The 24,977-nt window shown below is 46.2% G+C and overlaps 1 protein-coding gene across 1 annotated transcript; it reads left to right on the forward strand.

The window, feature by feature from the left end:
- Positions 1-1,589: 1,589 nt before the first annotated feature.
- nectin3a (nectin cell adhesion molecule 3a) lies at positions 1,590-23,344 on the forward strand. The gene is made up of 6 exons (XM_011608573.2): positions 1,590-1,816; positions 13,221-13,568; positions 16,169-16,468; positions 17,434-17,551; positions 18,106-18,257; positions 19,928-23,344. Exons 1-6 carry the CDS (start codon positions 1,621-1,623, stop codon positions 20,566-20,568), a joined length of 1,755 nt encoding a protein of 584 aa, XP_011606875.2. The 5' UTR covers positions 1,590-1,620; the 3' UTR covers positions 20,569-23,344.
- Positions 23,345-24,977: the final 1,633 nt, after the last annotated feature.

A 24,977-nucleotide genomic window follows, 5' to 3' on the forward strand; every position in this document is an offset into this window, starting at 1 on the left:
CGGCTCACCAATGTGACTAGTGAGGAATGTAATGCTTAACAAAGGCTGTTTTCACAGGCAAACCAAATGTCCCAGACAGCATGTGTGGATGTGCACCCACTGGTCACAGGAGATGGTGGGGGGGCTGCAGCACTGTCTGCACGGAGGAAAATAGTGCTTAGATTTGGAATTTCTGCAGCATGAAACCATAAAAAGTTAATTGTGAAGGTCAACAGCCATAAATAACCATAAAATATAAATTGCTACTGAGGGGTGGGTGGGTGTTAGTGCAGCGCCAGTCGGAAAGAGTGAAGTTGGGCTACAACCAGGTCGACGTGATACGTGTGGATGAGAGCAGGATGCAAGAGTCGCACCCTGGCTCTGCTACTGCGACACAAAGTCACCCTCACCCACGACATCGATCGGTCAAAAGGGCACCACTTTCGCCCGGGGATTTATCACTCTTTGGGGGGTGAAAATAAAGCATCAGAGGTTTTACAAGTGGTGTGGGGAGACATCATCGGTTATGCTCGAAGACGTCACTGCAGAGCCGAACGGGTGGTCCAGCGAGAGGGAATCACCGTTTTTGCTTATCTCCAGAGAACAAATATGCTGAGGCGGCATGTTTGGAGCATGATAATGACACTGTACTGCACAGAGTGCTGGATTCCTGAGAGAGGAAAAGCTGTAATTATCAGAGAGAAGAGAACAATGCAACAGAGTGTCTCATTACCACTTTATCTCATGGCAGCGTGGAGCAGGCAGATTTACACGTTTCACAATCAGAAGTGAAGCCATTCAGTCACGTGTGACCAGTTCGTCCTTCAGAAGCTCATCTGGGTTTTATATTAACTTTAACATTCATTTCCTGCTCCCCCCCCCACCACACACACACACACACAGTTTTATGATGATTTTTTTCCCATCATTCGATGCCTACTGAAACACAAAACGGACAATATGATCAAGTATTTCTTGTTTGTTCAGCAAATACTCTTTGTGACAAATTAGGCATTTAGAGTGGGATGGTCATGTTTTATGACTTACAGTGCTGCTGCTGCCACAGCAAATCAAATCAACAGCCCTCTTCCGCTGTCTGCCTGACCAGCAGTGATTCTAAAATGTTACTGACCGCGTCTGACGTATCTACATGTCCGCACCTTGGTTATTTAGCTGTTGATTGCTCTGAGCCAACCCATCGCTTCAGATCCTTGGGTTGGGCCCTTCTAGTTGTTCCAAAGTGGGGGTTGAAGCCTAAAGGAGACTGGGTTTTGTGGTCGGGGCCCCCTCGACATTGGAACGACCTGCCCAAGGAGATGAGGCTGGCAAAGGAAAACTCCTAACCCCACCCCGAAAACTGATGTAACTAAAGCTATTTGTTATTTCTGTTGCTGCTATTGCAGCATTAAACCAGGTTGGAGCCACTAGCCTACTACAAAGATTCTGATATTCTTCATAAATGTATATATTTTCCAAACCAGACTTAGCATTACGTCTTATTGGAAGGCTGTTGCGTGTGTGACACGCATCAAGCTGACGTTATTAGGACCATGTGTGCGCGCGGCCCAGGGCGCGTGCGTGAAGGCCACGTTAGTTTCTGTTGTCCTGCGCGAGTGGTACAGCCCACGCGGCTCGGTCGCTATGGTGAGGAGCACCCCAGGAGCGCGAGGCAGACGGAGCAGAGAGGAGCGAGGAGGACGGAGCGCTCAGGCGCACACGCACGCACGCACACGCACACGTACGGGAACCATGGAAAAGAGAACACCGCTCGGGAGGATTTTTCCATCTAACGGGACGCGAGTGTTTACTTCGCTCCTCATCCTACACGGACTCAGCCGTGAGTGTATCCGGTTGTTTGTGTTGTTCTACTTGTGTACTTTCCCCCCCTGTTTTTGATTTTAGGCTCCCGGAGGAAGTTGTAGCGGAGCCGCTCGGTGTCTCCCTCTCTCCCCCCGACACCGAGCAGCACGCCGGGCTAGTTGTGCTGAATCGGGCCGTGTTCCGTTCAGAGCCAGCTAGCTTAAACAAAGCTAACGGCGATTTTGGACCGTGAACTTTAAACTGCTCTGGCAGAAAATCGGCCGCCGCTTTCATGACAGGCGCCTGACCGGAGACCTCCAGCTTACTTTTGTTGGCGTTAATAGCTGTAATTTGATAAGTTTTTAACCTCATAAGCAAACTGCTTATTACACGCGGGGGTAACGCCGTAGGATTTTCACGCTAAGTTGCCGAACGAGGTCGGAATAGGCAACCTTTGCACTCTTTCGGGCGTCATGACAATAAAAGTCTTTTACGCGCACATTTTGCGAGCTGTGTCACAGCCCAACTTGGCTGAACGTTCCCCTCGGAACCAGCGGCTGATCTCTCCCTCCCTCCCTCTCCTGCTCGGATGACACGGACCATCGAAGTGGTGCAGGGATTTGTGATGTGCAAAAATAGAAAGCAACGAGTGTCACTTAAGGTGAAGAAAGGGCAACTCGGCATGGGGAAAAGGCTTGGATTGAAACGTGGGGCTGTGCGATCGTGATGCAAGGGTACGGAAAAGGGAGTGAGTCGAGGGAGGTGGAGGGGAAACGGAGACATTTTTGAAGGGAGGCACTGCTGCAGTCACCGAGTCTCTGGAAGTATTGACCTGCATTTGGGCTGCGTGCCAACCAGAGCAAACTCGGGTTCCTCTCCCGTCCACGGCGGTGCAGCTGGAGAGCTTTGCTGTGTCCCATTCCAGAGCCATGATCTCAACGCATGCAGAGACAAACTACAGCAGATACTCAACAAATGCTGCATGGGGATAAATTGCTTTCTCACCTCAGGCGAAACGCTTGAAAAGGCCCGTAAATAATCCCCCTGCGTATCTGTTTTTTTCTGAATTCGACCAAGACCTTTGGCGTGCACTTTTTATCCAGTCACTTTTTTTTTTTTTACTTGTCTATCTGCACATCCATCCCAATGAAGAATGTCTGGCAAATCTCCCGGGTTCCGTAGTTGCTACTCGCTGATGGTTGCTTCCTTGTGCAACTTCTCCATTGGTACCTGTTATTTGAATCACGCACATCCTGTAATCCTGTTTTTATATCAGTAAACCAAAACTGCTTCTTTCACCCCAAATCACCCTTTTTTAAAACAAAAGAATGCCTTAATTAGGCTGATCAAACTTCCCAAGTGCTACTTTTTTTGTGGCGTGTGCAGGTTCACCGTCTCAACAGTAACCTCGGCCGATAAGTCAGCCGGCACAGGGCAAACAAAGGCTCGGCATTGATATCAAACTTTAAAGAGAAGTATGTGCAGGGGTTTAAGCCTTAAAACATATGGTTGGAGACCATGTGGTCCACACCAACTGTTGTGATTTTAGAGCGCAAGTGTGTTGGTGCGATTTCACCCCAGTGTATCATTTTCAGATTCCCTGCAGTGTAGCCGGGCTTGGAAGTTGGGGATTCATGGAAGGCGTGGTTCCACGCCACATGGCCTGTAACTGTAGACCGAGTTTTGAGGTTTCTGGACTCGGGGCCACATGATTCATAATATAAATAAATAGTGTTGTAATAAGCCAACGAAATTACAGAGTTAAAACAGAAATCGGTTGAACGGATTTGATCCTCGCAGGGGCTCCGCCGGTCATTAACTGATGGAAAGATAGAGCCCAGAACAGGACTGTTGGCAAAACAGATGCTGGTCTGGAAACACGTGTCGGCAGGGTCAACTTTTTAAGCACCTTCTGTTTGTGGAAGGTGATATTTTAATTTTTGTCCATCCTTTTTTCCTGATCGAGAGTTGGACTAAGGACTTTTCTCTCCCGTCGTCCACAGCGTCTCCTATGATCCTCCCCATCTGATCTTGCAGGACCAGGATCTTTCCAGGACTTAAAAACGAATCAGCTTAAATAAGTGCAGTGTTTTCTTAAGAGGAACAGATGCACCGGCCGCTTTATTGTGGGGTGCGTGGGGTGTGGGGAGTCAGCTGTGGTCACCAGCTTCTGTTGACTCCACCCATTGCTTCCTCTTCCCCAGCAGATGTGACTGTCAGAGGCTTTGTGTGCACTCCCTGGTGTTCCATTAGTAAATTCAGCGCCCTAACCCCCCTGTTTTAGCTTATCCCCCCTGTTTTAGCTTATCCCCCAACTTAATTACTCTCAGCTCACGGTGCTGGCTACTGCCTGCTCTAACCTGTTCACGTTTCAATTATACTCACCAAATATACTGTATATTCCACTTAATAACAGAGGCTTCAGCATAAACTACCGGAGGATTTTCAGGAAAACGCTTCATCTTTCTTTAGCTCATGATAATTGTCCAACTGATATTTTCTTGCACAGTAAGTTTTATGCCTAAACATGAGCGGCTAACAGCTAAAAAGATTCTAATCATCACTATGGTGAGCTATGAAGTGTTGTAAGCCAGTCGGAGCCGCGCCACTTCTGAGGCCGCCACGATGCCATGGCGTAACGCTGATAAGTGTTTACGTTGGACCACACAAGCTAGCTGTATGAGGTTAAATTATATATGCAAAGCTGCAAGTGCAACCAATTTATGTCTGGATAAAATCCCCAAAGTATTAGATCTATGCCAGACTATGGTTTGTCAGCGTTCCCTGACAGTCTCAGCCCGATGACGTGCACGGCTGACCCACAGATGTGAGCGCTGAAGTTTTCCTTCTTCAGCTGTCACTTTAATCGCGACCGCCGCGATACGGTCGCAACCTTCTTATTATAAGATAAAGTGCACGTCTGTCATTTCTATCAGCTAACCATCTGAACGGACACTCGCTCGGCCATTTATCTGTCATGGTCGGACCTGGGAATTTTTCCCCCCAAACGTTTGGAACAAAACGTCATTCAGGCAAGAGTGGGATGAGAAATATTTACCAGTCGGGGTGCCATGACATCACTAATGACAGTATTCTAGTCGTTAGTTGAATGTGGTGATGAGAGAAAACTGGAATTAATGGCTGACATGAGGAAACTCTCGGTAGTTCTAGTTTTCCTTAGGTTTTTGAGTCCTTTTCCTGGTTTTAAAGCTCTCTAAAATGTATATTTTACTTACTCACGTTTGATTAACGGTCATAAACTACAGTTTGAATATTTCTCAGCCTCAGATCGGCTAAGTTTTGCTTGTGTTGGCACAAACTGGTATAATTTAGCCGTTAATTGTTGTCAGAAATGTCATTAACGTCCACATGAGCTCCTTCCCACAATCATACGTGTATGAACGAATGCGACCAATATCAGCAATACGCCCTACTCCCTCCTTTGTTAATACTGGGCAAAAAAAAGGATATACTACTTGGAAAACATCGCAGGGCTCATTAAAACAAGTTTTCCTAGTGATTTTTATGATAAGAACATTCTGTGTCCACTTCTTCCCAGGCAGTGGGACACTGGGAGCAATTTAGACCACAGTGCACGGATAAATGAACCTTTCACATGGGAAAGAAAAAGGGGGCATTGATTAACATACATAGAAATATCTCGTGTTCGAGATGCTGTTTGTTCAACCAGCACTTGCCCACTGAGGCTGGTGAATAAGCTGGTCAGGCAGGAATCGACCGCTTAAATCACCGCGTCAGAGGAAACAGACTTTTCCAGGTATTTCCATGCTCCATTTCCTCCTGTGTAAAAACAGAGAAAACCCTCTGAAACCATTCCTTGCCCAGAAAGTCAAGGTTTTCCCCAAAATATCCGTCCCAGTATCTGTCTGTGGCTGGGCTCACCTGAATACGCTGCGGTTTCACAACCCCTATTCAAGAGGAAGGGATGCAGAATGTGCACGGTCGGCACTTGGTTTCCCCAGGAGAGGAACATCGGGGTTATGGGAAACAGGTGTGGCTGCTTTTCACATCTCCATCTTATTTGTTTCACTCTCTCAGCTGTCAGGTAGACGCAGTGTTTGTATGTGAGACACACCCCTTACCACCCAGGTGGGAGATTATTAACACCCAGCAGCCAAACACAGGGAACTGGTCATTCCAGCAACCGAGTTACCCATTGATTTGTCCTATTTACCTTCACGTGGACGGGTGACATTCTGTTAGGGAACAGCAAATAAAGTTCTGGACGCGGTGTTTACTCCACATCTGCTGAAATCCTCTCCAGCCACCTCTTCACGCTGTGCTGCAACCGTTATTTTTTTTATGATTTGATGTAGTTATTAGTGAGCCGTGTCTTTTTTTACCCGCCCAACAGCTGTTTGATAAACTGACGTTGCTTATCCTGCAGTTTAGGTGGGGGGGTGTTGTGCAAGCGTTGCTGCTGATGCATGGGCCCGCGGCCCGATTTTTAAGCAAGAGAATGCAGGAATGTTGACAATTTTTTTGGGGGGGAAAAAGCCTCTTTCCGTCATTAATTACCGCTCACTGCTGACACAGGATAGCGCAGCGTGATAGCTATTTAGTTTCCCTCCAGCTTGCGTTTCAAAAGGATCATAATTTTTAAAACGATCAGTCCAATTCTATTTGAAGATTAAAAAGTATTTTGGCCGATTACGTGTGGCCTGTTTTCCATTACAGCTCTGTAAGAAGATAACAGTGAAATAAATGGATTTCTTCCTCGCCAACACAGAGCAGAGCAGGTTGGTTTTCTATAGTCAAGTGAGATTGATATTAAAATACAACCTAAGAACAAGTGAAAGAAGCCATTTGGGGAATTGAATGTTGAAGATGCAGCTGAAGGAAGGGAGCGCCTCGCAAAAGGGGGTTTTGTCTAAATTCCCTTTTGGTTGAAGTCTGCATTGTTTCAAAGTTGTTCGCCATGATGTCATAGACACACACTTTTCTGATCATACACATTTCATTAAGACCCTTGCTGGTGTTTTCCTTCCAATATCCTGTCACGTTCCGTCCTGAGGTTTGTCAAAAGTCACCTTTTTGAGCCTAATTAATACGTTTAAGCATGAAAATCTCCCAAGTTCCTACTCATCTAAGTGGGTGGCAAGTTTAATCATATCTGTTGCGGAAGCCGGTCGCTGTTGTGTGCCGGGAAAAGGCCGAAATGCCACACTGACCGACAAACTTGCCGTTTTCATTGACCACAGTGCAGACAGGCCTCTTGGTGGGACGGCTTCACCTCCTCCCTTGTTGTGAAGTGGTGATTACTGACGTGTGCAGTGATGCTGATGACTCAGGAATGTTCAAAACAGCGTCCTGCATTGAGGTTTTCCTATAATGTCGGCGTGTTTACAAACCCTGTTGTATCACAATACATTTGTCCTATTTCAATTTTTTTAAAAAGGAGCAATAGCCTTTCTTATGCCTATTTAGTTGCGTTTATACCAAACATTTTTTACAATTTAAATCTAAAACTAGTTGTCAGCTGTGTGAATCACATCAGAGCTCAATTCCCTTTAGGATCTATGTGCCATGTGGGGAAACTATGTTTCCATTATGCTATATTGAACTAATAAAAGTACCACAGCCCAGTCAAGGTCAGTACAGCCTGTCATTAGCACGGAGCCCTTTGACTCTTTACTGTGAAGCTCCGACGGGTCTGGAAACATTGTATAACTTAATTTGAACTTTGGTCGTCACTGGATTTACACGCTAGCATTGTTCCCCCTCCCATTAACGGGGGCCCGGTTGTGCGGCACGTGTCGATACGGTCTTTATATTTCAGGGTGCGACATCAAAGATTCATCTGGAGCGAGTCAAAGTTGATTATATGGCAGGAATGACTATATATAGAATAAATGATTCCAACCTGCAATTAGTCTATTTGTATCCCCGTTGCTGGTGTGGAATTATTTTTTATTAGGCGGAGATTTCATCAGTAATTAAATAGGGACCGACGTATGGCTGTGTGTGACTTCTGCCGTTCCCTCTGTGTTTACAAGTTGTGCTTTTTTGTTATTCATTTTCCGGATGAATAGGAAAACTACAGAGCGGCGCTCCTCTGGCTGTATACACATGCCGAAATACCTCGAACCCCCACCTCAAATAACAAATCCCACAGAAGGCAGGATGCTGTAGGAGTGTTTGTGCTGCTTTGTTACACATTGGCCGACATTGTCCTTCACTGGAGTTGACTTGCGTGAAAGGCTGCGACCTATTCCAGCGCGTCAGCTATTGACGTTGCTTAATTTAAGGACGGATCTGTAATCTAGCTCGTCCTGGACGAGAAGGACACGCATCCCGTGAGAGAATGAGGGATAGGTTTTGAAGAGGACAGTGACATGAGAAAGAGGCCGGCTTGCCCTCTTTTTAAAGCCATGTCAGCCCGTGTTTATCTTCAACATGAATTAGCCTGCTGAAAAAGCCTCACGCCCTCACAGGGTACAATACAAGGAAGGAAGGGGTAGCAGGGCATTGGTGTGGCGGCTAATGATTCCTTCACACTGCACATGTATTTCTTACGATAAAGACACGCCAGCAAACAGGCAATTCAGCACGTCTGTAGCTGATTGAGACTGAGTTATAGGCCCCACTAAAATAAATAACGGCCCAGGGAGCGATGTGGGGGCAACCGGGGCATTGTCTGGTCACCAACAATAATGGCACCAAACAAATGTCTCCACTCTGCTCATTGACTTCTTTGTCTCTCAGTCGCCGTCTCACTGTTGGCCTGTATTTCTGTAGGACTGAATTGTTTGGCAGGAGGATGAATTACTGCTTTCATTAAGCAACTATGAAACGCTGCCCTTCAACCCTCGCTCCCCCCCCCCCCCGTCCGCACTTGAACATTTCTAAAGGATAGAAGAGGCAGAGGACTTTTACGGCAGATATATTAGGGCAGCTTTATTCTTTAATTATCTTACAGCGTTCATTTTTGGATGGGATTTCTTCTAAGGGAGTCAGATTTTGAAGCTAATTTCTGCTAGCACCTTAATGGAAATACAGATGTTGCACTGCTATATATGAAGAAGGGTCTTTTTCTGGGTGTCACGGTTACTGCTGTGGGAAGAATGTGGCTCTCAGCTGCTCCTTTCACACTGCTCACTGGGGAGGCTTCAAGCCGTTGCTCTTCTCGGTCGTAATCTGGGCCGAAACGGCGCAGAATCCACGGTGTTGGATGGGTAAACTGGCGCTGTGGAAGGAAGTGATGTGACGAGGCTGTAGCGTTTGTAAATGTGACCCACAACTGATTAAAGCAGCAAGCTGCAGTTAGCAGTTAAGTCAAAGAACAACAGCAACTGGAAATATTTACAAACCGTAGAGACAACATGTGTTTTGGGAATCCCTCGAGGTCGCAAGCGGCGGATGAGGTCACCGTCCTCGTTGCCGAGACAGTAAAGGCCGAGATAATCTGTTGTGTACAAAGCTTGTGGTACGTGTAACATGTCAATACAGTCTGTGGAGCTGTTTCTTGTTAAACACCAACATGCAAGCTGGAATCACGAAATGTGGTGGAATCCAGATACTTTGGTGTTATTACGCATCAATAAAACTAAATGATGACGCTTCGTTGTCACATGCTACCACAACTGCGGTGTCAAAGGGGCTAGCTTAGCATCGCATCTTTAAGAGCTGAATTATTGAAGACTGCTTAAGTCAAGACAAATGTCTCCACGGAGAGAGTTTAAAATGTATTATTTTTTTGGCTTTTCATCATGTACGTGTTTCCCAGGAAAATGCGGATACCCAGAATCCTGCAGACTGGGAAGTATACATTGATGGATTGTTCCACTCCTACATCATGCTCGGAATACAAATCATTGCTCTATACGAGTGATCTTATGCCACTCACTCTGTTCTCTCACTGTTCACATTATAGTTTCAGCCTTTGCTCATTTTCCTTGCTATTTGTGCTTGTTCATCCTAACTTCACTGTATTTTTTTTATTTGAGAACGGAGGACTCAGAGTTTCCTCTTGCCTTAGTCCTTAACCACACTCCCTCCAGCACAGATCTAATGTCTGCATTCTTCCCGTGTGAGGTCTTTAGATCAGCCCCTCTTGAGTGTTGTTTGACATGATGATCTACGCATGGAGTTTGTCTACATGAAATTGCATATTGTATATTATGTTGCTGCCTGTAAAAGTTGCTGGCTATCAGTCCCCCTCGGCTCATAGGCACCACGCACACCGCAAACTTTAGGATTTTTCTCCAGGATGCAGCCTCTTTTCTGTAGGTTGGAGCTGAGGCAACGCTAGATCTGAGTAGGTGGAGATTTTGGCTCCTCGAGTGGCTTGTTTGGAATGTTTGAACCCGGTTACCAAGCAAAGAGGAAGGTTTTGATTTGCCGTTGCGTCTCCCGAGCAGCTTGTCGCAATTAGGGATGTCAGGAGGAAGAGAAACAAATATGAAGCATTTCATCAAAGGACAAACATATCCTTCCAATGAGTTCATTCTTTCCTCAGGTCTCTCGGGGAAAAGGAGAAAAAAAAGTCAGTTTCTCCGCTCTTGGCCGGATTAGGCGTGCAGGCCAGGCTTCTTACTCTTCGATGATGAATTGATAAAGTGAATGAATTGCGTGCATCACACAGCGTAATAACGACAGCTTTCCTGTGTGCATCAGCAACAAAACCCTTCCCTAAGACGCTGCTTACATTTGATTTTGATAGCATTTTGTGGCGCTTTAGCCCTTGAGCCCTGGCTGCGTACCTCCGCTACCACTGCCAGGTTTCCTCAGTCTCCTCCTGGCTGAAGGTATCCCATGCAGAGGCCATCTGTCTGTCCTCTCATAAGGGTGGAGTCGCCTTTTAGCACCCCCCCCACCACCCTTCTTCGTTTCAGTAAAACAAACTACACAACAGAGATGGAGTCAAATGTCTCCGAATTCTTTGACAGGCGTGGAAGCTGATGCGCCCGGATAGACATATTGCGGTAGGTAGCAGTGGGGGCGTCGTGTCAGGTAGCTGCAGTATGCGCAGCATGCTGGGCTGAAGCCTGGTCGGAGACACGTGTCTGCCTGCATCGGTACGATGTCACAAATGTCAAGCATGTTGGCGCGCTACAAGCAGAGCTGCAGGAGGCTTTTTACCAGCCTGCTGCGCGTGTTCCTGCAACTGTTCCGCTAATGTTTTTTACTCATCGCAGAGCTTTTGGCTTCTGTTGTGGCAGTGTAGCGCTGCTATGGTTTGTCTTACTGAGTCATAAAATGGAAACAAACAGCTGTCAGGACAGCTCAGATGACCAGTAAGGACTCCGAAGCTGCACGGGTCTGACCTTCTGACCCTTCAGGTCGTGATTTAAAGGTCGAAATACGAAGAGACGTCAAAACAAACACGAGTTTGCGCAAATAATCCAGGCCTAGTGAAACACTTCAGGTTGCCAGATTAGCAGGTCTAATTTAAAATGCTGAACTTGTGTGATATTTATTTACACAGTTAAGCAGAAAACTCTTGTCCAGAAACAAGGGAAAAACAGGAGGAGGAGCACCCGGTTGTTGTAGTACAGCACAACGCAGCACACGTTGAGGATACAGCAGCCATTCAAGCAAAATGGTCAAGTTTTACACACATGGTCACACTAGTATTTCTTATTTTAGATTAGGGAATCTCTCTCTTTCCCTCTTTCTCTCTCTCTTTCTTTCACTCGCTCTCTCTCTTTCTGTATGTAATCACTAAAATTACAGGGAGCATAATGGAGCACAGGGAGCCTCAGTCTCCTCGGGGTTTTTTTTCTTCACAAACCAAGATAGCATTGCTGTGGGTTACCACCGACATTCGTGCCAAACACTGAAAATACCAGCGAGTGGATCATTTTTACAAGCTCTGCTCCATCCACGTCCGAGACTAAGTGGAAATTTATGACCCCCAAATTTAGCATACTCCAACTGCGATCACAGTAAACTGAGATTTCTGAATGAAATCACCTTTTTGCTTCACAGTGAGGAAGCCAGCAGACTTCTTTTTTTTTTTGAGAATATTCTTCTGACTTTTACCTATGATTAATTTCCGTATACTCACAAAACTGGAACTCGGATGTTGTTTTCCCATTCAAGGTTATAACCTGTAATTTTGGGATTTATTTACGTCCAGCGTTCCAAGATATTGCTTTCATTCCCACCAAATATTCTCTTTCCCCAACCCAGTAGCACATCTATCACTGGTGACACGCACGTTATTATCCTTGCATGTTGCTCATCAGAGACAAAAAAAAAAAGATCCCACTCTTTTCAATAATGTTCTTCCATCTGTTATTGTGTTTAAATTGTCAACATGTTTTACTATCACACAACAGCGATGTGTTTTTTGCAGATCCCATTTTCACAAGAATTGTTTGTAGACACACGAGATAGTTGCACGCTAACGCTAAGGCTAGTTGGCCTGTCGGAAATGTGTAAAGAAGACTTCAGAAAAACATTTTAGAACCATTTTTAGCATTTCTTTAGTCATCCAAAGGCATAAAATTCAAAACATGACACAACCATCCCGCCACAAGCTGGTTTTAAGGGAAGATGGCTGATTAAATGGACCTTGGTGCCAAACGATGGAGCCTTATAAAGATGAAAATCCACAGAAGAAACAAATCTTTTATAGCCATAACTTCAGAAGCCACTCTGCAGCTGCTCCACTACCGTCTAAATAAATTGTAGTTTGCAGTCGTGCGCTGCAGGGACACAAAAAAAAATCACTTTCTAGCGCAACGACCTTGATTTTGATTGCAACAAAAATTGGAAAGGTGAGGAGTTTGCCAGATAAGAAACACCATCCCAGTTGTGAAGTATGGGATGGCAAGCGTGGGAGCGTGAGGATCTTTTCCCCCCAAAATGCTCAGCAGTAATAAGCCGATGGTGACGCCCTGGGAACGCGATGAAAGAAATGAAACCTGGAGTAACTCGCGCTTCCTCCTTGTGTTACATCTGACATTCTAAAAATACAGCAGCGGTCCAGATTGACCCACGATGGCGGACGCTTGCTGGGACGCACGTTGATATGCCAGGAATTGTAAAACAGAAAATACTGTAATCGTATTTGGCTAAAGGGCTCGCAACTGTAACTTTAACTACACACACATGAGTCCTGAATGGAAAAAAAAAAAACAGGAAGAAAACAAAGGGGTGGCCTTTAAGGCAAATTAAGAGCTTCATAAAAAGTGGCCGTAAAACCATCACCTTATGTTTCATCTTTTTCCAGACAATGTTTCTCTGTTAAAAGGTGCTGATGATTAGTGAGAGCAGACTGGAGTGTCCTGTGGTGAAAGTGTGGTGCTGATTAAAGAGGCAACCTCAGGAAAAACTCACTGGTGGCTGGTAATGAGACCAGTAATGTTGATGAGTGAGGCGCATAAACGCGAGATTCAGTTAACTGCAGTTATTAAAAAGCTAGTCAGGCTGATGTTTCTCTAAAACCTGTTTCTCTCATGTCCTCTCCGCAGTTGTGCGCTGCAACCAGGTGACCGTTCAGGACAGAGTCAACGCGGTACTGGGGAAGAACATCACTCTGAGCTGCATCATAGAAGTGGGCTCCAACCTCAGCCTGACGCAGACCTCCTGGGAGCGGCGTCTTCCCTCCGGCACCATCACCTTGGCCGTTTTCAATCCCGAGTTCGGGACCTCCATCTCTCCGGAGTACAAGAGGCGCGTGTCGTTCATGTCCCCCTCCGTGCGAGATGCCACCATTACTATTTCTGGAGCCAGCTTCGCGGATATCGGATCCTACATCTGCAAAGTTACAACATTTCCACTGGGAAACACCCAAGCAACGACCTTCGTTGACGTGCTAGGTAAAGCAGAGCGATGACACTTTCTCAATCTGCCGGGTGCTTCTCCAACCTGCCACATTCCAAAGACACGACATCGCTGCTTGTCTGTAAATGAAGCAGACATGACTGCTGAGCATTTTACTTGGAGCAGTGAACTCCCAGAAGGTACATAGCATTATTATTGTGTGGAGAGGGGCTAATCCCAGTAGCCGCCTGCAGCTGTAAAGAAGCTACAGTGGTTTCGGTTCCACTCATCTCACGTGACATGTGGAAAACTGCGACATCAAATTTAAATTAATAGAGTCCAGACATCTGTCAACGGTGGTTACAGGAGTTGCAGACACTCTCGAAATGCAGAGGGCAGAAAAACACGCACCAAAAATTGACCCAGCAAGTTAATTGCTGGGTGTGACACAGAGACTCTCGTGCCTACTTAGTCACATTTAGGCACGCTGCATGAAAATATGTATTGAAGACACCCCTGATCTTGGTATAATCGTCAGGACCTCATAAAGCAGCTCAGCAATCCCTCTTTCTTAAAGATCATGTGTTTCGGGGTATTTGATTGTGACTCCTTCATTCACTCGCTGTGTGTACACGGCAGCATTAAATCAGGAGTCGTGTTCTTCAGCTGTGGCGTGCTTGCATTATACACGGGGTTTATATACATATTCTTGACCGTATGGACACACATTCCCCCTTCCCTTCCCTCCCCTCTGTGGTCAGCTTGTGTTTCAGAGTTCTAAATAAGTGGTTGGATTGCACGCTGAGAGTAGCTGAGGGTCAGAGATTGCACTATAGTCTTTAGTTTCCCGCTTCCGTTGAATTAAACGGACGCCTGCGACAAATTCAGCTCCTATTTGATGAAATGTGACGAAGAGGTTTGTAAAAGAGGTGTTGTAGATGGTGGCTCTGTTTAAAAGTTTAAAAGTTCAGCTCTTTCTGCTGCCGTTGTCTCGTGTTTGCTACTCACCGTTCTATACTTATCCTCAGACAGTCGACATGCAATATTTGTTTTGCACCAGCACTTTCTTTTTTCTGCAGCTTCTCAGAAAAAGGGTCAAGAAAGGAAATGTCCAACCAGACCTCTACAGTGAGCAACAGGAAAGAACAGAGGTGGAACCAAAAGCACCCTTTGTTTTAAGTGCTGACAAGTGAATAGAAAAAAAATTAATGGATGGAATTTGGAGCTTTTAAAACGACAAAACATAGATTGCGGCGCTGCTGCAGATAATTCTTCATGAGTTTGATCCCACAGCCACAAACTGGACTCTAATAAGATTATTTGGATTTGTTCAGGCGTGTCACTAGTACTGCAGCCAGCGCTGATTCATTTAAGTCAAAAATCTGATTTTCTGCGGCGCTTCCTCCAGTCCCTTTAGATTAGACAAGATTTTTAAAGAATTGTCTTTGACATAAATCTGTTCTGCATGTAAATTCCCATAGCTATAGCCTACTGAAATTCTCTTCTTTTACTGTTTGATAATGGGGCCAAGATCCGTTTACCAGCATTTAAATCTCTGTTTTTATCTAATATTACGTAAAATAATTGATGTTTCAGCTCTGGTATGAATGAAACCAGCGTCTGTCCACGTTAGGTGAGCATATGTGTTTTAGTGTGCATCTCAGTGGGAAAAGGGGTCGATCTGGCTTCTTCTATACTGAAGGTAAATCATTAGTCTTTCCGCTAAAACGTTTCCACTCCTCTAAATCCTTCCCCTCCCTTCCAGGCTCGAAATTAACATGTCTCTCTGATTTAGTTATTCCGAGGCTTCGGCCAGCTCCGCTCCCGACACAGAGGATCTTTTCTCTTTAGAGAACATAAAGAAAAGAGTGATAAACGGGAGGTGTGCCGGGTACAGGAGAGGCTTGCTTTTATTTTTAGATAGAGGGGAGTTAGGGGTGCCGGGAGTTATGTGGATTTGTAGCAGACCTCTTGCTCTTGTGGGGAGCAGTGGGTGGCATATGTCTTAAAGGTGATGGCCTTGTCTTCTGGATTAGTATGACGTCTGCCCCCACGTGCTGCCCTTAAAACTGTCACCGTGTTGGTAAGTGGAACAGCTGCTGGCGTTGTCTCGGGAGTTGGTCCTTTACTGGATAAGGACAGACAAGAAAAGCAATAAAAGAAATTTTCTGGCCACGCTCTTTAGAGTTTTGATATTTTGACTGCCCCCACCACTTATTCTGACATGGTGCAATTCTTAGATTTAGCTGCTTGTGGATTTACACCCACGCCTGGTGAGAAATAGCTGTCAGTAATCTCCGAATCTAAAGCAGTAAGCAGTTTTCCCTGAAACGCTCAGCATACCGCATTGATGTGGCCAAATCCCAATTCTCGGAGCCAAAAAACCCATATGTTTGACACATAACAGCTGCATTCCAACTGTAATATCGCAACTTAACAGTGCGGTTTATTAATTTTTAATGCAGATACAGGTGGAACGGAAGAAGTCAATCTGCGCTCTCTGCCAAGGCTACTTCCTGTAGTCCGTGCAGTTGATGAGCATTATTTATTCATATGCACGTGCAAGAGATCAATATTCATATTCTAATCTTTTTTCCATGTTGTCATTACCCCTCCTCCCCCCTCCCTTCTCATTTTTGGGATGTGTTTGACACAGAGGAGCCAAAAGTCTACGTGTCCGCGGGCCCCACGGCCCTCCTGGACGGCGGGGACGAGACGCTGGTGGCCGCGTGCATAGCGGAGCGAGGTCGTCCTGCCGCCGAGGTCTTCTGGGAGACGGAGCTGCACGGGAGGAGCGATTCACAAACCCAGGACGAGCCCAACGGCACCAGCACCACACACGTGCGCTATATGTGGCGGCCGCAGAGTTCCGCACAGGGGAAGACGTTGACCTGTGTGGTGCGTCACCCGGCCCTGCCAACGGAGTTCCGCATTCCTTATATACTGAATGTCCAGTGTGAGTAACAACCTAATTGTCCATGTAGCAATCAGTCTGTACATCTGCTCCCTTCAGTCAAAACCTGGTGGTCAGGAGACATCTGTTTTTCAGTCTTTCAAACACACTCGCGGTCAGAAGCCGCCACTCACAGCTAAAACGCAAGACCGTCAAATTATATTGCGTAAATGTAAAAGGTCTATTGATTTTTTTTTTTTTTTGTCATCTTAATGTTAATTTCATTGATGCGTACTTCCTGACAGAGCAGTACTTGATGTGTGCGTGGGCAGAGGCTAATGAAGGTATCTTATGAAATATTGATCAGGCCTTTAACAACACAAGTAGCGGGAGGCTGCTGGGGGCATTGGCCGGAGATGCAGAAGAATCAAGGTTAATACGAGGAAGAAGGGAGGCTTTCGTGTTCAATAAATCATGTCAAATGTGGAAGTGGGGGGATTTAAGTGCATAAGACGCACAATTCTGTCATTGCGCTGCTGGAAAAAAGCTCAGTAGGTTTCACGTGTGCTGTAATGAGTTCCTCATTTGTCCTCCAGAGAAATCAAAATGAGAAATTGGATATCTAAGTCTGTGTTTGTCATGTTTTATTGCATTCACATGTGCCGGGCTACATATCAGCATCCTCTTGCTTTCTTTTTTCATTTGTCATCGTGAGACAGATAGCGGAGGTTATTAGCTGCGCTGCATCTTCCGTCTGAGCGCGTTTTTTCCCTTCTTACACGCCGTCATTTGTTTGTTGTCTGGTCTGGTTGGAGCAGATGCTCCCGCACATGTTTTTGTTGTTGTCATCGTTGGCCGCCGTGCTCATAGTGCACACTTTGTTCCCTCGTTCATCATCAAGCTGTTGGGATCGTGATTCATTACCGAGCCGAAATGAAAAGAAAAAACATTTTGTCACGGTGAAAATAAATAATCAAAAGTGTATTTTTGTTGTTAATACTTTACATCTGTGTTATTATGCGTTGCAGTCGCACCAGTGGTGTCGATACAGGGAATCGACAAAAGCTGGCATGTGGGTCAGAAGAATGTGAAGTTCATCTGCAGCGCCAGATCCAATCCACCGGCCCGCCTCTTCACGTGGATCAGGTCAGTGTCCCCAAACCAGCCCAAAGCAGCACTCACAGATAGGATAGAGAGTCTGAAGGACCCACGTTTCTAGAGGGATTTGGGGATTTAGAGCGGTTTGAAATGAAACATTTGTCGTCGATGAGGGGGTTTGTTGCCGCTCGGTCACACTTTAGCGCGCAGCATCATAAACATTTCTTATAATTAACCACCTAGTGCTCTTTTGTCTGCGACAAGGGTCAAAATCTCCACGTGGATGTGATGGATCGGTCCGATAGCTCTCAAGCATGAGGATTCAGCAAAAGCAAAGTGTCAGCGCTGAAATTACCTCTGGAGTAACATTTGAGCTGAGACACTGGAGCTGTCAAACGGCTCGTTTCACCCATCGGGATTCATCGCTATAAATAAAAGATTCCGACTGGTTCATCCATCAAAAAAATATCAGCCTATTGGCAACTTTGTCTCGCTTTGGAAAGACGTCGTTTCCTGCTTGAGCTGACAGTAACATCGGGAGAGACTCACAATTATCCTTTTTTGCTGATGTGTTCACGCAAATGTTTGTAATTATTGCACAGGCTGGATGGAGTGATGCCAGAGGGTGTTGAGATCTCCAACTACAGCTTCGCCTTCGCGCGCCCGCTGGATCGCAACGACTCAGGTGTATACCGCTGTGAGGTGTTGAACGACCTCGGCCTCCGCAGTCTAGATGTAACCCTCTGGGTTCAAGGTACGCTCCTACTCTTTCACCCGGATCCTTAACTGATCTGAGATTATGTTTAAACTGAAGCTTTGGTTAACCTCTCAACACGGCCGGATCTCATTTCCAGCGGCACTAATCTTCCTCGGATCCACTACACACATTCCTCACCACAGAGTAGCACAAAGTCCAGATTAAGAGTATCGCTACCAAACGGGGTTTGGTCGGGGTTTCACAGATACGGAAGTGGGTGTTGGTTCGGCAAAGTTTGCTCCCATGTAACCCTTTGCTTTGTTTTCTTTATGATCAGATTTCACAGCAGGATATCAGGAGCTGTGTTCACAGATTTATACACACACACACGCACGCGTGTGTGCGTGTGTGTGCGTGTGTGTGTGTGTGTGTGTGTGTGTGTGTGTGTACTCTCTCCTGTATTGTCTTGTTTAAGCTACTCTGATTTAATTGTGATCAAGTATATTAGCCTAACTCAACACTCAACATTAAAGCTAATAAGCTAAAAGGGGCTTTCTTTGGATTATTTAAAGGGGTTTTCCAGTATTTGGCTCTGTTGATTGACCGAATTGAAGTCGTGGGATACGAAGGAACTCTGCTGGGGTTTCATCTGTATTCTTCTGTTTAATTCGAGCATTGTACAGTCGGGGTGTGGATCCTGAGAACGTAGCATTTTTTTTATTAGTTTGATGAATTCTTTTAATCTCTGTCCAGACAAAGCAATTGCTGCTTTTGGGCATGCGGTGCAATAACAGGCATTCTCCTTTTCTTAGTTCACACTATTGTGAGGAAAGCACTGGAGGCGCCCCAAACAAAATGATGTCAGGCTCCATTTGTGTTGGGTCCTGGTGTGGGTGTCCGGCTCCAGAGCACAGCTGACATCTTGTCCACTTGCACTTAGCAATTATCTTGTTCCTCTTGTCAAATGTTAAGACTCGGCCACGCAGGCTCTCACTTCCCTCGTCTGCGGAGGCGCTCGGCTCGAGCTCAGACGCGCTCCTCCCTCTCTGTGGCTGCTTGGCGTAGCTGTCTCGCTGCTCTGTGAAGCCTTGTGTTTTCTTTGGCTGCTCATCACTCAGATGATCGGATACGTGGATGCAGATGCTCGCGGGGAGGAATAGGTGACTGACAAAAGAGACCATTGCAGTTGCCAGTCGACTGAGTTTGATCTGTTGCCAGTACCCTCTTTGGCTCTGTGGTTTATAATCGCAGGTGATTCCGGTCTAATGTTCATCCGATTCATCTCAAAAACCTGGAGACGCAGGGCAACTGGCTACCACCATTAATCCCAGAGCCCCCAGAGGTCAAGATTGCGACACTTGTCCCGCGTGCGAGCTTGACGCAGACGTTTTCTGGCTGCCAGCCGAAGCAAGAACTTCACATCCATCACCCGCTGTTTGATCTTGTCACATGACTTCCCCACAGCAGGGTTTAGGAAGAACGGGGGAGTACCAATCACGCTCAGTCGGACGCTGCGGATCGCTCCCTTTAATGCCACGCAAACACAAAACAACATGAAAAGCGTAACCTCTTCCTGCCCCTCTTCTTCATAATCCCTTTTGTTATTTGAGACGGTGTGTTGACAGAGGAGCGTTCCACCGCGGTTCACTGTTCCAAATGAATCTAATTACGCTGCGAATGTCCGCTTCCTGTGTGTTTAATCTTTTTATCACATGTTCTGTCTGCAGATCCCCCCCCAACCACACCGGCCCCCAGCACCACCAGATCTCATCTCCCTGGAATCGTCACCGATGCGAACCAGCATCGCGCTCTGTTCACCTCCCCGACGCTGGCCTCCCTGTCCGACGGCAGCCTGGGTACTATTATTGGGGGGGCTGTAGGCGGCCTTTTATTCCTCATCCTCCTGCTGATCCTCGGCGGGGTGTGTTACATGCGGCAGCGTCGGACCTTCAGAGGCGACTACTACACCAAACAGTACCTGGGACCCTCAGACATGCAGAAGGAGTCTCAGATAGACGTGCTGCAGCCGCACGAGCTGCAGGAGGTCTACGGAGACAAGACGAGCAAGGGCAGCCAGGACCTGAAACCAAAACTAGGGGGAGACATCATTTACCCCGACTACACACCTGAACGCAAGGTCAGAGATGACTGGGCCGACAGGGGGGACACACATATAGGCCTCAAAGAGGGAAACTACTACCCAGATCACTACCACACCCAAAACATGCACCCCTGCGGGCCCCCTGTGCACAGCCCCAGCAACGGCTCCCCCTATCTGCCGGAGGACTGCTACGACAATGGTACAGACAGCGACTACGTGTCCCACATGGATGGGTCCGTGATCTCACGCAGGGAGTGGTATGTTTGAGGAAAGGAGCAAAGAGAAAAAGAAAAACAAAACGGACACGCGGCAAATAATAAAGTGAACGGTGAAACGGTAAAGGTCACCTCCATTCTGATGAAGGACGGTGCGCATTGTTGAACATTTCTGCTCTGCCTTGATTGCAACCTCTCAACCTTAAGGACCTGGATTTTAATCGCAGTGTTTCGAGGAGCTACAAATAAGCTGGGACGCTTATCAGGGCTCCTATTAAACTACATTCATGGAACACATATCCGGTGTTCAGACCCTTTAAGTATTTATACCCCTGACTGAGCTGTTCCTGTTCAACCTCACCCTTTCGGTGGCATTTTTAAAAGAAACGGTCTAATGATTGCTCAATGTTTACAAACACCTGTAAAGATATTAATGGCTGTAATCAGTATTTAAAGCAAATTATACTGCATGTCTTTTCAAGGAAAAACATCTCATCGTCTTAAAGGGAAAGTTTTCAGTCATACTATGAAAAGGGAGAATCATTCAGAGGGACAAGAAACAACGATGAAACCCAGAGCTCTTCAGACTTTAAAGTATTTCTCTCACCTTTTCTGAAATAAATTAAAGGATGGGCAGTACATTACATTATTCTACTTTAACTTTTAGGTTACGCCATCTATTTCCTACCTACCCTCAGGGTTGTAGTCCTGGTCCTTTTTGGGGCATTTTTGATTGGCTGCATCCAGCACACTCACCAGTCTGTGTGGCAGGTTGAGGACTGACAAGCTCTGCGGCTACCAAGAGAAACGAGTTCTAACCGCAGACACCGTTTTGATTTAAAACTTTACGGTTCAAACTGCAGCCAAATGTGCCGTTGCTGCAGCTGAAATGTGTTAATGTAGTCACTTTCCTATGGCGGGGGCGCGCCGCTCTGTTATTAGCGCACATCAAAGCAGGGCGAAGCCTCGGCCTGCGTCAGTCTGCCATGATAACAGGCTGCATCGCTGCCTCTTTTTTTTTTTTTTTTAAATTTTCCCTTCTCTGATTTCTGTCTGCACGGCAAACACCGATCAGTTATTATAGTTTTTATTTTAAACAGGGGATCAAAGAGATCGGGCGTTATAAATACCAGATGTGACAATCGCAGCTGTCACCCTCCGACATTAAGCCGCTCCGTTTCCCTGCTCGACTCCACTCCCTGGATTTAAGACCGTAAATACACAGAATACTTGTTGATGAAGAGATCATGTGGTTTAGAAAACGGGGCACTAATAAAGCAATCCTTCACCTTTAATGGGTGCGCGTGAACTATGAGGGGGGCCAACAGCTCAGAGGACTTGCTGACATCACTACTAACGTCTCAGCTCCTCGGCTCCTCCTCTGATGGTACACAGCAACTCTGGGAAATAGAAATCCAATCCACGAACAGGGAAAAAAGAGAAGACGTTGATTCAAAACCCATCCAGAGCGTGTAACGGCTCCCCGCGGGATGTATATTTTTCCTCCCGACCAAAAAAACCCCCCTACATCAAGTTGGAGACAAAAGAACGACATCATCAGTGATCTCATCTCTCTCACTCTTTGGGTTGACCTTTCCCCTCCTCACTTAGTGCTCCTTTTCCTCGTTTCCTCAGGAATGATGCACGAATCAAAGCCGCCCCTCAAGAGCCTCCCGGGAAAGGAAAATATACTTTTTTTGGAAAAATTCCTGTTTTCTCAGTCAGGGTGTTTGATATACATACTAGAGTCAGACGAGGGTTGGTCTTATTCCAAGGCCTGTTTCTTTCTTATAGGGCTTTTTTTTTTTGCATAATCTCTCCCTCTTTACTTTCCTGTTCCAAGACTCTGGTTAGAGGAAGTCTGGGAATAAGTGATGCATGAACTGGGCTGCCACACTTCTGTGAGCTTTTCAATTAAAACAATGGGTTTTCTTTCTCCTTGCACTCTGCGAACAAACTGGCCAAAGGCGATTGATAGCACATTTGTATAACACACACACACACACACATCCTTTTTTTTGCTGTCCTCTTCTTTATTTGAAAATCCTTCCATGACAACAGCGTCTCCAAATATTATGTGTACATTTCTTTCCTGCATAGACTGTTGATGAAATGAATGTTGCCACTTCGATCAACCGCATGAGATTAGGTTTATTATTTCTCATTGTTGTTGTTTATATGTACATAATGCCTCCGGTTAAGGATTAGCTGTTTGATCTGTCTGTTCATGTACAGTTTTTTTTTTTTCTTCTTCTCCGACTCACCTGCTGAACAGTTGGTGCCTTATGGGCTGGACAATGCACAGAAAAATGACAATTATTGAAAGCGTTAATATAAAGGATGACGGGGAGGAGGACCGAGCGGTCTATCGTTGTCTTGTTGATATTTAAGATTCGCTGTCGTCACAAGTTCAGAGAAGACAAAAGGTTTGACCGGCGCGCCTTATACTCTTTGGAAAAGACACGTGTAACAAGTTGGTTACTTAGAAAACTGTAATTTTCACTGGGAATTTAGGAAAGCCAGATTCAAAGAAAATATTATGGTCCTGTAAATATGCTGGCTCTTATTTTGATTATGTTTATTGCTGTTTGTTTTGTTTTTTTATGTATGATGTTCGTCATTTTCAGAGTATTTAGTTTAATTCCTGGAGTGTTTCGAGGATCTCTTGCTGTTTTCGCTGCATTTTATATTTGTTACGGAGCGTTTCCGAACCTGTTATCTGGTATTTTTTTATGTCTTTGGGTGATTGACGTCTCACCAGAATCAGAGATGTAAGTGCGATTGATTGTATTTTGTTCCTTTAATTGCAATAAAAGACCGTCATCATTGCACTGAAACGCGTGCTGGCATTTGTGTGTTGGATGTTGTCGGGTTCTGTGTGTGTCCTCTTCCTACATGATCCAGCCATCCCTCTACAGAAGTGACCCCAGTGTTTCCTGATACATCATCAGTCAACCAGGCAGCAAGTTCTATCTGTGCTAGTAAATATTTGCGAACAAGCTTTATTAGCTGCCTGATAATATGGTCCTTTTGAGTCCTGCTGCTTCTGGAAGGCGACTGGACGGTTTAACATGGACGGGTAACGTGAGTCGCCGCGGCGTCTGTAAACATCGCGACGGCTTGGCGATGACATCGTGTTTTGTGGGTTAGGCTAAATTGTCCCGGCCATCAGTCTCTGTCACCTTCGTCCTCTTCCGCTGTCCACACCTGTGATTGGAACTAACTGAACCATCTCACAGAACGCTCCATTCTGCCCAACTCAGCACCTGCTCCATCACAGCTCCGGGCTGCCGGGTTTTCTGTCACACCTGCGGACGAACGCTGACCACCCACAGGTCCGTCAGGCCCTCGGTGATGATTTCCCTCTTAAATTATCATGTTGAAATTATTCCTTGAAAACACTTACAAAGGAATTTTCCACAGACACCCCTAATCCGAACCCTCCTACCCTAAGTGCCTGCGTTTAATCCCGGGTCTTAACCTGGCTTTGGAGGTGATGTGGACACTATCAATATGTGTTGTTCGGCAGAGTGACAATCATCCCCTCTGGTCCAGATTAAAACCGAGAAGAGAAACCAGATCCCTAATCCTCTGTGGCATGTTGGGCAGAAATCTCCCTTCTTGGGCGTCACTTTCATCACTTCAGCGCCCATGTCGCCCCGATCCAGAAGCACTCACTCTATTATCGCGGAGCTGCCTGACTGGGATAACCTGGGCCTAATCCATCACTGTGGCCGTCTGCGTGTTTGTGCAGGCGCTGCAGGTAAATAAGGCCGTGTTGGTGGGCTTGGGTTACCGCTCCCTTTCCCTCCTTTGTTTTTGGGGCAGATGGCCGCGAGGGGGGCTTTTCTTCCTCTTTTTCCACACTTAATGAATCCTTCAGCAAATGTGTTTTCTTTTGTTACCTTGTAAAACAGCAGAGGGCCCTCTCTGAAGACATTCTTTAGGAGCCCACCAAACAACGAGTGGAGGAGGGTTGGAGCGTCAAACTCAGACCTTTGAAGACAAAAGTCTTCAGGTTTCTGCCAGCGTTGTTTTATTTTCAAGCAATTTACTGATTCATACTGATTGAGAAGGAAGTAGCCACCTGAACCCCCCCTCTTTCCTCGCGTCCCTGATCGTCAGCTAATGAACATGAACGCAGCGCCGGGGAGCTCACATCAAAGGGCACAGCTGACTGAGCTGAGCGGACACATTGTTTAAGCTCGTGGGTTTGGAAATAATGAAATGCTGCAGAGGGTGGGAGACTGTGGAGCAGTTACAACAAAAATGTTGTCACATGGCCCACGGCCCCGCCGGCTCTCATCTCAGTGTGAAGTGTGTGAGGCTTCAGGAGGGCAGTCACCTGGGAGGAAGCGAAAGATCAAATAAGAGCGTCCGTTTCAGCCCACAGCTGGTGCTGTCCTTCGAGGAGACGCTGCAGTTTCACTCAGGTTTTATGCTCGTACTCCCAAGAAGACG

This window comes from Takifugu rubripes, chromosome 11, assembly GCF_901000725.2.
Source record: "Takifugu rubripes chromosome 11, fTakRub1.2, whole genome shotgun sequence".
In the NCBI taxonomy this organism is placed as follows: domain Eukaryota; kingdom Metazoa; phylum Chordata; class Actinopteri; order Tetraodontiformes; family Tetraodontidae; genus Takifugu; species Takifugu rubripes.